Source organism: Budorcas taxicolor, chromosome 4, assembly GCF_023091745.1.
Source record: "Budorcas taxicolor isolate Tak-1 chromosome 4, Takin1.1, whole genome shotgun sequence".
NCBI lineage: Eukaryota > Metazoa > Chordata > Mammalia > Artiodactyla > Bovidae > Budorcas > Budorcas taxicolor.
The window spans coordinates 79,635,496-79,651,170 of record NC_068913.1 but is presented as its reverse complement, the minus strand read 5'-3'; the positions used below and the strand labels follow the sequence as shown (position 1 = coordinate 79,651,170).

Sequence of the window (15,675 nt, the reverse complement as noted above, 5' to 3'; positions counted from 1 at the left end):
AGATGCTTACTCCTTGGAAGAAAAGTTATGAGCAACCTAGATAGCATATTCAAAAGCAGAGACATTACTTTGCCAACAAAGATCTGTCTAGTCAAGGCTATGGTTTTTCCACTGGTCATGTATGGATGTGAGAGTTGGACTGTGAAGAAAGCTGAGTGCCGAAGAATTGATGCTTTTAAACTGTGGTGTTGGAGAAGACTCTTGAGAGTCCCTTGGACTGCAAGGAGATCCAACCAGTCCATCCTAAAGGAGATCAGTCCTGGGATTTCTTTGGAAGGAATGATGCTAAAGCTGAAACTCCAGTACTTTGGCCACCTCATGTGAAGAGTAGACTCATTGGAAAAGACTCTGATGCTGGGAGGGATTGGGAGCAGGAGGAAAAGGGGATGACAGAGGATGAGATGGCTGGATGCCATCACCGACTCGATGGATGTGAGTTTGAGTGAACTCCGGGAGATGGTGATGGACGGGGAGGCCTGGCGTGCGGCAATTCATGGGGTCCCAAAGAGTCAGACACGACTGAGCAACTGAACTGAACTGATAAGTGAAAGTCTATACTTTCTAAATACATGCCTCCCAATAAAAACTATGGTTGTAAGCATCCATATTTGTAGAGGTAGAAGCTTCAGTTTTATTCCACTTTATGATGAGCTAGTCACTCCTGCCCAACTCTGAAAGTAAATCATATGCCAGGCAAAAATAGCCAAAATGTTATAAGGTGATCCATTTCACATCCACCATTAACCTATAAGAGTTTAGGATGTCATATTCCTCTGAAAGGGTAAGAACTACACCCTTTGAGTGGAGCATGGACTGGATTTTGTCTCCCTTCTCACTGCTTGATTAGATAGCTTTAGGTAGAATATGCCTGAACAACTATACATGACAATCCTGTTGAACATAAGTCAATATACAGTGAAGAAGGGCAGCGTGTATGTGTTGGCTATTTTGCACATACTAGGTTTCACACATTATTTCATTTGCTTTGTGCAACAGCCATATACAAAACAATGCATACAAAGCTGGCAATGGTCTCACCATTCTACATTAAGACTAAGGCTCAGAGAGAGAGCCTATATAACTCATTCTGTTAATGATGGGCAAGTCAGGAATTGGACTTGCATGTATTTGATCCACATTCCTACTCTTTCCTTAGATCACTTTTCCTTCCTAGACTTCTGTTACTCTATACATAATGAATCAAATAAACAACAAAATGGTTATAACAGAGATGCCTTGTGTTCAAACTTTGAGGGCATTTTAAAATTATTGTTATTTTTAACTAAAAAAGCAGAGAAAGATAGAACTTCATCCCCCTTAGATGAAGTATCTGAAAAACAACCAACAACCCTCTAATATTTCTTGGCCTTTGTGCCTTGATACTTTTGTCAGAGGCAGCAATAATAGCAACAGTGTAACAATGTCTTTATGCTTGAATCTGTTCTAAAAGTCATGTAATATTCAGTTTCAGTTCAGTTCAGTCCCTCAGTCATGTCTGACTCTTTGCAACCCCATGAACCACAGCATGCCAGGCCTCCCTGTCCATCACCAACTCCCGGAGTTTGCCCAAACTCATGTCCACTGAGTCAGTGATGTCATCCAACCATCTCCTCCTCTGTTGTCCCCTTCTCCTCCCGCCCTCAATCTTTCCCAGCATCAGGGTCTTTTCAAATGAGTCAGCTCTTCGCATCAGGTGGCCAAAGTATTGGAGCTTCAGCTTCAACATCAGTCCTTTCAATGAACACCCAGGACTGATCTCCTTTAGGATGGACTGGTTGGATCTCCACATTCAAAAATTAGGCCATAGGAAATTATCTATGAAGCATTAGGACCACTAGAATGTGATAGAGCACAACTGCACACAGCCCTTAGCACATGGCTATTGCTGCCAGCGGTTACCCCCTCCACACATACCCTGTTATCAGGCAACAGTTAGTGCCAGACCACTAATGATCACTCAACCATTGCTCGGTGCCAGGCCCCTCCCCTAAGTGAGCAGCTCTCAATGTTGTTTAGTTGCTTAGTCATGTCTGACTCTTCACTACCCCATGAACTGGAGCCCACCAGGCTCCTCTGTCCATGGGACTGCCCAGGCAATAAAACTGGAGTGAGTTGGCATTTCCTTCTCCAGGGGATCTTCCGAACCCAGGGATCAAACCCACGTCTCCTGCATTGCAGGCAGATTCTTTGCCATTGAACCAGCTGGGAAGCCCCGTTTGTCAGTGAGCAACCATTAATAGTCCTTCTCAGCCATTGGCTGGAACTGAAGTAGGCCCCTCCCCAAAGTGAGCTGCTGTCAGTGAGCAGTCATTAGTGGCTCACTTAGCCAGCGGTCGGTGGAGTGGTGGTCATCAGGCAGAGAGTGAGGTAAGAGGTCAGGGGTGAGGTAAGAGATGGAGACTTGGATTAGCAGGTGAACTGAGGGGCCCAGGGAACAGGCTGGGGGCTGCTGCTAAGTCACTTCAGTCATGTCCGACTCTATGCGACCCCATAGACAGCAGCCCACCAGGCTCCCCCATCCCTGGGATTCTCCAGGCAAGAACACTGGAGTGGGTTGTGATTTCCTTCTCCAGTGCATCAAAGTGAAAAGTGAAAGTGAAGTCGCTCAGTCGTGTCTGACTCTTAGCGACCCCATGGACTGTAGCCTACCAGGCCCCTCCGTCTATGGGATTTTCCAGGCAAGACTACTGGAGTGGCTGGGGCTGTGTCCTGCAAAACTCCAGAGCCCTGGCCAAGGCCACCCACTGGCCTTGGTCCAAGCCTTCAGGCAGCACTGAACCTCTCCCTCATCCTTGTCTCTGTGACCTAATGGCAGCAGCAGTCTGCCTGTGAAGTCAGTGAAACTTGGCCCTGGCTATTTGGGCAGCCTGAGGAGCCTGAGGGCCAGATGAGTTCTGGGTGCCTGGCTCCCTCAGTGATGACAGCTGGCACAGTCTGGGGACCTGGCCCTGAGGGAGCCTCCAGCTGAGACCTGCCTCTTCTAAGCCAGGATCTGGACCTCAAAAGGTGAAAGTTGTGCCTGGGGACCCTGACCTTTCTTGTCAGAACAGAGAATTTGTTTGGTGGAGGTTTGCAGGGACATTGTTACATGACCGTGACCTGATCTCAAGAGCAAAGGATCTGACACCAAGAAGTGTGCAACAACTCACCATGCCCCTCACTCACCTTTCCTAGAAAAGGGCTTTGCTGAAAGCCTTCAGGGAATTTGGGGTTTTAAAGGCACAAGTCACAGTCTTCTCGCATGGCCCTCAATAAAGCCTTCTCTGCTCCAAACCCTGATGTTTTGGTGATGATTAGCTTCACTGTGTGTAGAAGGCAATGGCACCCCACTCCAGTACTCTTGCCTGGCAAGTCCCATGGACGGAGGAGCCTGGTAGGCTGCAGTCCACGGGGTCAGTAGGAGTCGGACACAACTGAGCAACTTCACTTTCACTTTTCACTTTCATGCATTGGAGAAGGAAATGGCAACCCACTCCAGTGTTCTTGCCTGGAGAATCCCAGGGACAGGGGAGCCTGGTGGGCTGCCGTCTATGGGGTCGCACAGAGTCAGACACGACTGAAGAGACTTAGCAGCAGCAGCAGCAGCTTCACTGTGTGTCAGGCACGTGGACTGGCATTTCGGTAATGAGGGCACTGTAGCTGCTCTTGGGTTAAGGAAGGCAGTGGAGTCAATCAAATGAAACCAATAGTTCATCAGTCATTTTTCAATAGCCATTTCTTGAGAATTGCTGCATTACATGTCGCTGGAAATATAAAGATAAATAGTGCCTAGTCTTCTGGAAAAATTCAGTGTGGGGCTAATCAAACAGACCAGTTGAACATAACAGTCACCAAAGTAGCATGGAAGTTTGCAAGACAAAGTGATACTCTAAAATCCATACCATAAATCATCTGTATATGATATTGTTCATGTGTTTTAACAATTGTAGGTAACTTCTCTATAGAGCCCATCTCAAATTGTATTCAGTCATTCAGTCGTGTCTGACTCTTTGAGATCCCATGGACTGCAGCATGCCAGTGTCCTTCACTATCTCCCGCAGTTTGCTCAGACTCATGTCCATTGTGTTGATGATGCCATCCAACCATCTCATCCTCTGTCACCTCTTTCTCCTCCTGCTCTCAATTTTCTCAGCATCAGGTTGTTTTCCAATGAGCTGGCTCTTTGCATCAGGTGGCCAAAATATTAGAGCTTCAGCATCAGTCCTTCCAATGAGTATTCAGGGTTGATTCCCTTTAGGATTGACTGTTTTGATCTCCTTGCTGTCCAAGGGACTCTCAAGAATCTTCTCCAGCACCACACTTTGAACGCATCAGTTCTTTGGTGCTCAGCCTTCTTTATGGTCCAGCTCTCAGATCCAAAAAACAATTGAGTATCTCTTTCAAGTTTGAATAGGAAATCGTTTAAACAGCAGAAGCTATTTAGGTTAAATAAAAGGAAAATCAAGTAGTAAATTAGGTTGCTGAATACTGGAATCTTAAAATGCTTAAGAAAAAAAAAATTTGCCAGTAGTTTTTCAGAAAACAATCATAATACTTTGAAGGTTTCCATGAATTCTTGGCTCTAAACATGCACTGACCCTCTCATCTAGCAATAGGATTCAATAAAAGATTGTATATAATTTCCCTGACCTTTTTATGTGAAAGCATTGGAATAATTTACTTTGAAAGGAAAGCTAGTAGTGCCTTTCCAGGATACCTGCTATATAAAATTTTCTTCCACACAACTAAACTTGAAGTGAAGCCATTTGGCTCCTCCATGCCCATCTCTCTGGCATTTACAGGCAGAGTAACTCATATTCTGAACTACAGTGACTCAGTGTGGTTACCTGGTTCACTGCTCAGGGTGCCTCCATGATCCCTTGTCACTGTTGTTCAGTCACTCAGTCATGTCCCACTCTTTGCAACCCCATAGACTGCAGCATGCCAGGCTTCCCTGTCCTTCACCATCTCCTGCAGTTTGCTCAAACTCATGTCCATTGAGTCAGTGATGCCATCCAACCATCTCATCCTCTGTCGTCCCCTTTTCCTGCCTTCAATCTTTTCCAGCATTAGAGTCTTTTCCAAAGAGTTGGCTTTTCACATCAGGTGGCCAAAATATTGGAATTTCAGCATCAGTCCTTCCAGTGAATTTTTTTTTAATTTTTATTTTTACTTTATTTTACTTTACAATACTGTATTGGTTTTGCCATACATTGACATGAATCCACCACGGGTGTACATGAGTTCCCAATCCTGAACCCCCCTCCCGCCTCCCACTCCATATCATCTCTCTGGATCATCCCCGTGCACCAGCCCCAAGCACCAGTGAATATTCAGGATTGATTTCCTTTAGGATTGACTGGTTTGATCTCCTTACAGTCCAAGGGACTCTCAGGAGTTTTCTCCAGCACCACAGTTCAAAGAGATCAATTCTTTGGTGCTCAGCCTTTTTTTTATTGTCCAGCTCTCACATCTGTCCATGATTACTGGAAAAACCATAGCTTTGACTATATGGACCTTTGTAGGCAAAGTAAAGTCTTTGTCATTGCTTTCCTTCCAAGGAGAAAGCATCATTTAATTTCATGGCTGCAGTTACCGTCCATAGTGATTTTGGAGCCCAAGAGAATACCTGCCTCTCAGGCTAAAACAGTAATATTGACTTAGCCAAAAAGTTTGTTCAGATTTTTCTGTAATTGGGATGTGTAGACCTATAGATCTGTGTGTAGACCTATGTGGGGTGCCTTGAAGAATATGGAACTAAGGTATAAGATTGTCCACCAAGAGCTTAAAAGGCAATCAACAGATATGCAAAATCACTGCACTGCAAGGATGAAGAAGAAAGGAAATTTAAAATATTGATATTTTAAAGTAAGAATATGTCTACAAAAGGTAAACATTTGGCAGTGGAAAATCTTAACTGCAGTTCAATGGATCAAAAAAAACCTAAATACAATGGCTAATTAAAATTTGATTAAAAATCTTTTAGAATAAAAATGAGATGCTATTTTAAACTTACATTTAATTGAGAATATTCAATGTTAACAAGGATTAAAGAGTTGATCAGAGTTACATTTTCTGGTGGAAGTATACAGTGCTTTGTAGAAAGCAATTTGGCCACAGAAAGGGAGAATTCTTAAATAGTCCTATCTTCTAAAGAAGAATATTGCAATTCTCATATGCTTTATATGATATATTGAAAGAAACTTTTCTAGAAACCCCCAAATAACAATGGCAAACAACATAAATGTGATCTGCAAGGGAGGCTACAAAACGTTCTTTAGCTGGGCATTACTACCCATAATAAAACTGAAATTTAATCATTAAGAATGAAAAGGAGAATGACTGTTGGTAGATAAGTAGCAATTTTTGCTCCATTATCCTAGAGAACAAACTTGAACTTAAAAATAATTTTCAAAAAAGCATTAATTTTAAGGGAAAATCCTAAATTTCCAAGATGAGGAAAATATTTTCAAGTTGCAAATTGATTCAGATTCCATAGAACAAGGAATGTTGTCTACAAAGCTTTGAATTGATGGTTGATGTTCAATCGCTAAATCATGTCTGACTCCTTGAGACCTCATGGGCTGCTACACACCAGGCTTCCCTGTCCTTTGCTATCTCTCAGAGTTTGCTCAAACTCATGTCCTTTGAATGGGTGATGCCATCCAACTGTCTCATCCTCTGTCACCTCCTTCTCCTCTGGCCCTCAGTCTTTCCCAGCATCAGGGTCTTAGATGGTTGAATATGCTTTATTAACAATTTACTTTAAAAAGAGAAAGATGTTATTATATAAAGTTTTAAACATTCAAGTATGCAAAACACACTCCTAAAAGTGTTTTTTGTTTTTTGTTTTTACTTTACAACATGGAAGCAACCTAGACGTCCATCAGCAGATGAATGGATAAGAAAGCTGTGGTACATATACACAATGGAGTATTACTCAGCCATTAAAAAGTGTTTTTTATGCTTTGCTTCATTGTCCATATTTTCGATAATGAACATATTAAAATGAATGCTAAGAAAATGGTAGACATTATTTTTAAATACATTATAATTGAAGACAAATTCCCAGACTTGAGAAACAAGAACTCAAATTGGGAGAGTCCTCATGTTGTTCCAGACAAAATTAATATAAGGGACTAAGACAAGGCCCAATAAAATTTTCAAATTTAAAGAGAAAAAAACCCTATTAACAGTAAATTGGGAAAAGCAGGTCACCTTCCAATGTACCAAACTCAAGTTGGCCACAGATTTTGTCCTCTAAAACACAAAATGCAAAAAAGTTATGGTGTTTCCACATTATTATCTAGTCATCATCATCAGAAAACATGCCTCTCTTCTGTGTATTTCAATAATTTCTCAAAGTCTTCCTTCAAATTACCAAGATACTAATCACAATGAATTCAATAAGAGAAAATTATAGAAGAAACAGACTGGTAGTAATCACCAAATCACCTAAAATCTTAAAACTGAGGGTTTAAAAGCAATAGCTTCTAATGGGATAGGATGAATGCTGAGAAGTCTAAATGATAGATTTAACTTGGGTACAAAAACGCTAAGACCAAAACAAATTTTGATGATGCACATTCAGAAAAAAGTTGGACCATGAGGCCACAAGTGAAGCAAAGCTGTCAGGGGTGGCTGCCTGGGTGGGAGGAATTGAGTGGCAGTCCCTGGGGGTGTCCTCTCTGGCCCTGGCCTTTTCTTCCAGGGTTACACCCTACTTCTCAGTCCCATTTTATTTTTGTCTTTCAGCTGAAACTAAGATCTGCTTCAAATACTACCATGGAGTGAGTGGAGCCTTGCGAGCCACCACCCCCAGTGTCACCGTCAAAAACTCAGCAGCTCCTGTAAGTCGTGTGTCGTCCTCTTGTGTCCTCCTCTTAGAACTAACTCTGGTGCTTCTTTACTTTATTATTCTGTTCTTATGTTTTAATGTATGTGTGCTGGGGGTGCGGAATCTCCACACAAATATGGAGATATATTGGTAGATTCTGAATATATCTATATTGACAGATATAATGATAGATTCAGACAGACAGAAATACATCTCAAAACGATGCAGTGAAATGAGATCCCAAATAAACTTATCAGAATGCATACATCCCACTTTTTGTTAGAGAAATGTCAGGCTTCATTAGATAACCAGATGTTTCTAATAGACTCACACGTAATTGGGCTTCTCAGGTGGTGTTAGTGGTAAAGAACCCACCTGCCAACAGAGGAGACATAAGAGATGCAGGTTCGATCCCTGGCTTGGGAAGGTCCCCTTGAGAAGGATGTGGCAGCACACTCCAGTATTCTTGCCTGGAGAATCCCATGGACAGAGGAGCCTGGCGGGCTACAGTCGGTAGGGTTGTGAAGAGTCAGACACAACTGAAGTGATTTAGCACACACACGTAATTGCAATGAATAAAAGTCTCTCTTAGGAATACATTTTTAAAATTCCTCGATGTTAAATATTTAAATTACTGTATGTTTAAATTTTTTAGGCTTAAGGTAAATTTCTGGAATAGAATGTAAAGTTTAGACTGATTTTAGTCATAGAATTATAAAATGATAGGCCTAGAAAAGACTAGAATCTCTGGTCCTTTTCTTCTTTTCTTTATATAAATAAGGAAAGTGTAATTTCACTGAGGGATTTAAGTAATATACCTAGGGTCACACAGTCAGCTAGCTGCAGATTGGAGATTTAAATCACACTGTTTCCTACTTGGTGGCTCTGTTGAGTACTATGGTGACAAATGCTATCTTTTCCTAAATTACAGTCTGGTTTTTTATCTTTGTGTTGCTTCTTACCTTAGTTCTCAATTCATCAGATGAGGCTAACTGAAATCTTACAAATGGCATTCCTTTTCCTTTCATGTAAATTAAAAATGACGGACTAGGGAAAGTTGAACAGAAACCACTGAGGACTTTGTAAGTAGTGTATCACTTTTACTTACTAGTGTAAGTAAAAAAAGATTTGAGGGTTTTTTTCCCTATGTAAAAAGAAAGAGAGAGAAACTGAATGAGAAATGAAATAAGAATGATTAAGAAAGAACCTCAGCCCTAAAAGACACCATTTGCTGTTTCACAAATCATTTCTTCCACGTGCTAAAGATGATTGCGTTGAGTCCTCAGTGGGGGCAGTAAGACAAACAGGCTTGGGCACCAGAAGCCTGTCTGCCTGCATCCTGACAGGTGAAGCAGAGCTGGACTTGGGCTGGGGCAGAAGAAGACTGAGGGTGGGCAGGGCTTTCCAGGGCTTCCCATGAGGGAACACACAGCAGGCAGGGCAGGGAGAAGAGAAGGAGGGACCAGCTACACTGTTCACTGGCTCCACCATTTCTCCCTACACTCACCCTGGCTACTTATATGTGATGTCTGTCGCTTTATGGGGTGGGTCAGAACTCTTCAGTGTGATAATCTGAGGACATATCCCCAGAGTGGTGATCCCAACTTCCAGGTCCATTTATTAGGACCATCCCCCAAAGAGGGCAGCCGATTGTCCAGGCAGGAGGAGCAACAGGATAGAAGCAGTGAAACCGGAGCTAAATATTGAGGTGGACAAAGCAAGACGGCTTTGAGCACACAACAGAAAAGGAAGAGGCTGAAGACAGAGTCTAGCTGAGTCAGGAAGATCCCTCCAGTCAGGCTTGTTCGGCTTTTGCCACAGCACAGCAAGTCAAGTGATGGGGCAACTTCTCCCAGATGCCTGAATTCCTCAGCCAAGATGGGCCTCGCCCAGGGATGGGACAGGCCTGCTGGTGCAAGGCTGGAATAGGACAGGGGAGCGCCACACCTTCTGCTCAGGTGGGCTGCTATGGATGTGTCCAACGCTGGAATTGCAGTGAAAACTTCTTCTGGGAAGTCCTTTTAGGAGGAAGCTCTCTGGGGCATTTGGCTTCTCTGAACTCAGCCTACTGGGAACTCCAGTTTTAACCTGGTCCTCAGTTCAGTTCAGTTCAGTCACTCAGTCGTGTCCGACTCTTTGTGACCCCATGAATTGCAGCACACCAGGCCTCCCTGTCCATCACCAACTCCCAGAGTTCAATCAAACTCACGTCCATCGAGTCAGTGATGCCATCCAGCCATCTCATCCTCTGTCGTCCCCTTCTCCTCCTGCCCCCAATCCCTCCCAGCATCAGAGTCTTTTCCAATGAGTCAACTCTTCGCACAAGGTGGCCAAAGTACTGGAGTTTCAGCTTTAGCATCATTCCTTCCAAAGAACACCCAGGACTGATCTCCTTTAGGATGGACCGGTTGGATCTCCTTGCAGTCCAAGGGACTCTCAAGAGTCTTCTCCAACACCACAGTTCAAAAGCATCAATTCTTTGGCGCTCAGCTTTCTTCACAGTCCAACTCTCACATCCATACATGACCACTGGAAAAACCATAGCCTTGACTAGATGGACCTTAGTCGGCAAAGTAATGTCCCTGCTTTTGAATATGCTATCTACATTGTTCATAACTTTACTTCCAAATAGTAAGTGTCTTTTAATTTCATGGCTGCAATCACCATCTGCAGTGATTTTGGAGCCCCCAAAAATAAAGTCTGACACTGTTTCCACTGTTTCCCCATTTATTTCCCATGAAGTGATAGGATCGGATGCCATGATCTTCGTTTTCTGAATGTTGAGCTGTAAGCCAACTTTTCCACTCTCCACTTTCACTTTCATCAAGAGGCTTTTTAGTTCCTCTTCACTTTCTGCCATAAGGGTGGTGTCATCTGCATAGCTGAGCTTATTGATATTTCTCCCAGCAATCTTGATTCCAGCTTGTGCTTCTTCCAGCCCAGTGTTTCTCATGATGTACTGTGCATAGAAGTTAAATAAGCAAGGTGACAATATACAGCCTTGACATACTCCTTTTCCTATTTGGAACCAGTCTGTTGTTCCACGTCCGGTTCTAACTGTTGCTTCCTGACCTGCATACAGATTTCTCAAGAGGCAGGTCAGGTGGTCTGGTATTCCCATCTCTTGAAGAATTTTCCACAGTTTATTGTGATCCACACAGTCAAAGGCTTTGGCATAGTCAATAAAGCAGAAATAGATGTTTTTCTGGTACTCTCTTGCTTTTTCCATGATCCAGCAGATGTTGGCAATTTGATCTCTGGTTCCTCTGCCTTTTTTAAAACCAGCTTGAACATTTGGAAATTCATGGTTCACATATTGCTGAAGCCTGGCTTGGAGAATTTTGAGCATTACTTTACTAGCATGTGAGATGAGTGCAATTGTGTGGTAGTTTGAGCATTCTTTGGCATTGCCTTTCTTTGGGATTTGAATGAAAACTGACCTTTTCCAGCCTTATGGCCACTGCTGAGTTTTCCAAATTTGCTGGTATATTGAGTGCAGCACTTTCACAGCATCTCAATATGCCAGCAAGTTTGGAAAACTCAGCAGTGGCCACAGGACTGGAAAAGGTCAGTTTTCATTCCAATCCCAAAGAAAGGCAATGCCAAATGCTCAGGATTTGAAATAGCTCGACTGGAATTCCATCACCTCCACTAGCTTTGTTCACAGTGATGCTTTCTAAGGCCCACTTGACTTCACATTCCAGGATGTCTGAGTCTAGGGGAGTGATCACGCCATCATGATTATCTGGGTCGTGAAGTTCTTTTTTGTACAGTTCTTCTGTGTATTCTTGCCACCTCTTCTTAATATCTTCTGCTTCTGTTAGGTCCATACCATTTCTGTCCTTTATCGAGCCCGTCTTTGCATGAAATATTCCCTTGGTATCTCTAATTTTCTTGAAGAGATCTCTAGTCTTTCCCATTCTGTTGTTTTCCTCTATTTCTTTGCATTGATTGCTGAGGAAGGCTTTCTTATCTTTTCTTGCTATTCTTTGGAACTCTGCATTCAGATACTTCTATCTTTCCTTTTCTCCTTTGCTTTTCACTTCTCTTCTTTTCACAGGTATTTGTAAGGCCTCCCCAGACAGCCATTTTGCTTTCTTGCATTTCTTTTCCATGGGGATGGTCTTGATCCCTGTCTCCTGTACAATGTCACGAACCTCATTCCATAGTTCATCAGGCACTCTATCAGATCTAGTCCCTTAAATCTATTTCTAACTTCCACTGTATAATCATAAGGGATTTTATTTCCCTTATAATCATACGGGATTTGAATGGTCTAGTGGTTTTCCCTACTTTCTTCAATTTAATTCTGAACTTGGCAATAAGGAGTTCATGATCTGAGCCACAGTCAGCTCCCGGTCTTGTTTTTGTTGACTGTATAGAGCTTCTCCATCTTTGGCTGCAAAGAATATAATCAATCTGATTTCGGTGTTGACCATCTGGTGATGTCCATGTGTAGAGTCTTCTCTTGTGTTGTTGGAAGAGGGTGTTTGCTATGACCAGTGTGTTCTCTTGGCAAAATGCTATGAGCCTTTGCCCTGCTTCATTCTGTATTCCAATGCCAAATTTGCCTTTTACCCCAGGTGTTTCTTGACTTCCTACTTTTGCATTCCAGTCCCCTATAATGAAAAGGACATCTTTTTTGGATGTTAGTTCTAAAAGGCCTTGTAGGTCTTCATAGAACCGTTCAACTTCAGCTTCTTCAGCATTACTGGTTGGGGCATAGACTTGGATTACCGTGATATCGAATGGTTTGCCTTGGAAAGGAACAGAGAGCATTCTGTCGTTTTTGAGATTGCATCCAAGTACTGTATTTCAGACTCTTTTGTTGACCGTGATGGCTAGACCGCAGCCTCGTCCTAACTCAGTGAAACTAAGCCATGCCCTGTGGGGCCACCCAAGATGGGCGGGTCATGGTGGAGAGTTCTGACAGAATGTGGTCCACTGAAGAAGGGAATGGCAAACCACTTCAGTATTCTTGCTTTGAGAACCCCATGAACTGTATGAAAAGGCAAAATGAGAGGATACTGAAAGAGGAACTCCCCAGGTCAGTAGGTGCCCAATATGCTACTGGAGATCAGTGGAGAAATAACTCCAGAAAGAATGAAGGGATGGAGCCAAAGCAAAAACAGTACCCAGCTGTGGATGTGACTGGTGATAGAAGCAAGGTCCAATGCTGTAAAGAGCAATATTGCATAGGAACCTGGAATGTTAGGTCCATGAATCAAGGCAAATTGGTAGTGGTCAAACAGGAGATGGCAAGAGTGAATGTTGATATTCTAGGAATCAGTGAACTAAAATGGACTGGAATGGGTGAATTTAACCTGTTTCTCAGACTAATGCAAAATGTGATATACATCATCAGAGAGGTACACAACCTAAGCCTAAAAAATACAAGGTGCCAGGTACCCGGAAAACTGCCTAAGGTTACACTGAGGAAAAGCCCTCTTTGAGGGCTTTTCAGAGACAAGGGCTTAGGTGTGACTACAGGAAACATCAGGTTGTTTGACCGGCAGGTTAAGGAGCTGGCCTGCTTCTGAGTCAGCACTGGCCCCACCGTGTTATTCCATGTGTGCTCCAGTGGCTTATGCTTAAAATGCAGACATCTGGAAACACTCTGACATGTTACTGTTCTGTTATCTTCTCCAAGGTGACTTTCTTGTATAAATCAGTAGACACTTGGGTTGACACTTTAATGTACTTTCCATACACAACTTTTGTTTCTTTTCTTAATCCAAGAGCCTGACCTCCAAACCCATGTGATGCCAGGAGTGGAGAGTAATCTTCCCACTGCCTCGTTAGTGATGAGTCTTATGGCAGAAGGGAGGATGCACTTTCCTGCCAGACAGCCTTTTAATGTGCAGTTGGGTTTTGTGATAGTTAAACTGCTGGTGGCCTTTATTATTCTGTACCATGGTGCATTCTTCAAAGGCGCTTTACTTGTATTGTTCTAATTGATTCATGGCATATTGGCGAGACAGTTGGGAAGGGTCTTTTTGGTTAAGTGACCACTGGCTATGTGGTTGTGGAGATGAACTTAATCTAGCCTTTGCTTTCTGAACTCAGTTTAGTTTTTGAACTTTACCTTTGCATTTGGTCTGTGGACTTAAGTTCACTGTTTCTAAAGGGAAGTGCTATTCAGTTTTTCCACAATCAGCTTGTCAATAAACTCTGAGTATCCATTTTTAAACTGAGGATTGCTGGTGCTGCCCTTATCTCTTATGAAGAGTTGTTTCTCTATGGCCATTCTATCATGTCCCAGTTTTGGCGGCTGGAAGTCCAAATCAAGGTGTTCACAGGATTAGTTTCTTTTGATGCCTCTCTTCTTGGCTTGTAGACTACTGTCTTCTCATTGTGTACAAAAATGGCCTTTTCTCTATGTGCCTGAATCCTTGGCATCTCTTCTTGTTCTTATAAGGACACCAGTCCTATTGGATCAGGACCCAACTCTAAAGACATCATTTAACCTTAATTACCTCTCTAAAGGCATAGTTTCCAAATACAGGGAGTTAGGATTTAAACAAATGAATTTGGTGGGGGGACCCAAGTCAGTCCATAACAGAGACCCACTGTCTCCATGGGCTGACTTGACAAAGTCTACCCCTGCCCTCTGCTGCACAGTCCCTGTGCTCCAGCAATAATAGTCCATCTGTCTATCTGGTAACTGTGATTGTACACACACACACACACACACACATACACACACACACTCGCTTCCCTGGTGGCTCTAGTGGTAAAAAAAAAAAAAAACAGCTGCCAATGCAAGAGACATAAGAGATGCTGGTTCAGTCCTTGGTTCAGGAAGATCCCCGGGAGGAAGGCATGGCAACCCTCTCCAGTATTCTTGCCTGGAGAATCCCATGGACAGAGGAGCCTGGTAGGCTACAGTCCACAGGGTCACGAAGAATCAGACACAACTGAAGCAGCTTAGCACACATGCAGGCATATACACATTTATGTATACATTCAGTTATATATATTGTTTTTCTTTACATGAACTTGATTGTTTCTATACAATCCAATAAACCAACTTTACACTCATCCATTATAATACTAACCATGAAACGCTAGAGATTTTTAGAACTACAATGAAGACCAAAATAAGTATAAAAGGTATCACCATTTTTAACATTTAAAAAATACACAAATAGTATATCCTCCTTGGAAATACTTATAAACAAAGAGGAAAATATCACTTGTAATTCTACCACTCAAAACAGCCTCAGGAACTTGTCGAAAGGAAGGGCTTTTGATTGCCTCTGGCCTTGGAGCCAACTTTTGGAGTAAGGTTAACAAGTGTCCTGGGGAGAGCGTGGCCAGCCAGCCCCTGGGCTCCATGGGCCTCAGAGTCAGTCTGCGGCTGTAAAAGCACTGCAGCTTTCACACACAAAGTGCCCAATAAATGGCTGTCAGGTTGACGAAAGTCTAGCCAAAACATCCTGGTTTTCAAATTCTAAGTGGCCTTTCTATAAAAAGTTTCAGAGAAGGCAACGGCAACCCACTCCAGTATCCTTGCCTGGAAAATCCCAGGGACAGAGGAGCCTAGTGGGTTGCTGTCTATGGGATTGCACAGTTGGACTTTTTTTTTTTTTTAACATTTCACTGAAGGATAAGAAATCTGAAATTATAAAGATGCTGACTCCAGATTTGCACCTTTCAACTCAAGTGTTCAACTCAGCGGTCACACTCTGGGAAAAGCACTCCTTCAGGGAAAGAGTCTGAGACAAAGTAAGTAAATTAAATCTGACCCACGAGCAGAGTGAATGAAGGCAGTGTGTCGAGCACCAGTAGGTCAGAGATGCCTGGGATTGGCAAGGAGGGTCCAGGTTCTCCCCTACTTCAAGCAGGAAAATAACCCC

At 42.9% G+C, this 15,675-nt stretch overlaps 1 protein-coding gene across 1 annotated transcript in view; it reads left to right on the top strand.

Moving 5' to 3' along the window:
- Positions 1-15,675, top strand: part of HECW1 (HECT, C2 and WW domain containing E3 ubiquitin protein ligase 1) — a 255,395-nt gene that overhangs the window by 38,448 nt on the left and 201,272 nt on the right. Inside the window, exon 3 of the mRNA XM_052638688.1 lies at positions 7,735-7,829. Coding sequence (XP_052494648.1) covers positions 7,735-7,829 — 95 coding nt within the window. The remainder of the gene's footprint in view (positions 1-7,734; positions 7,830-15,675) is intronic.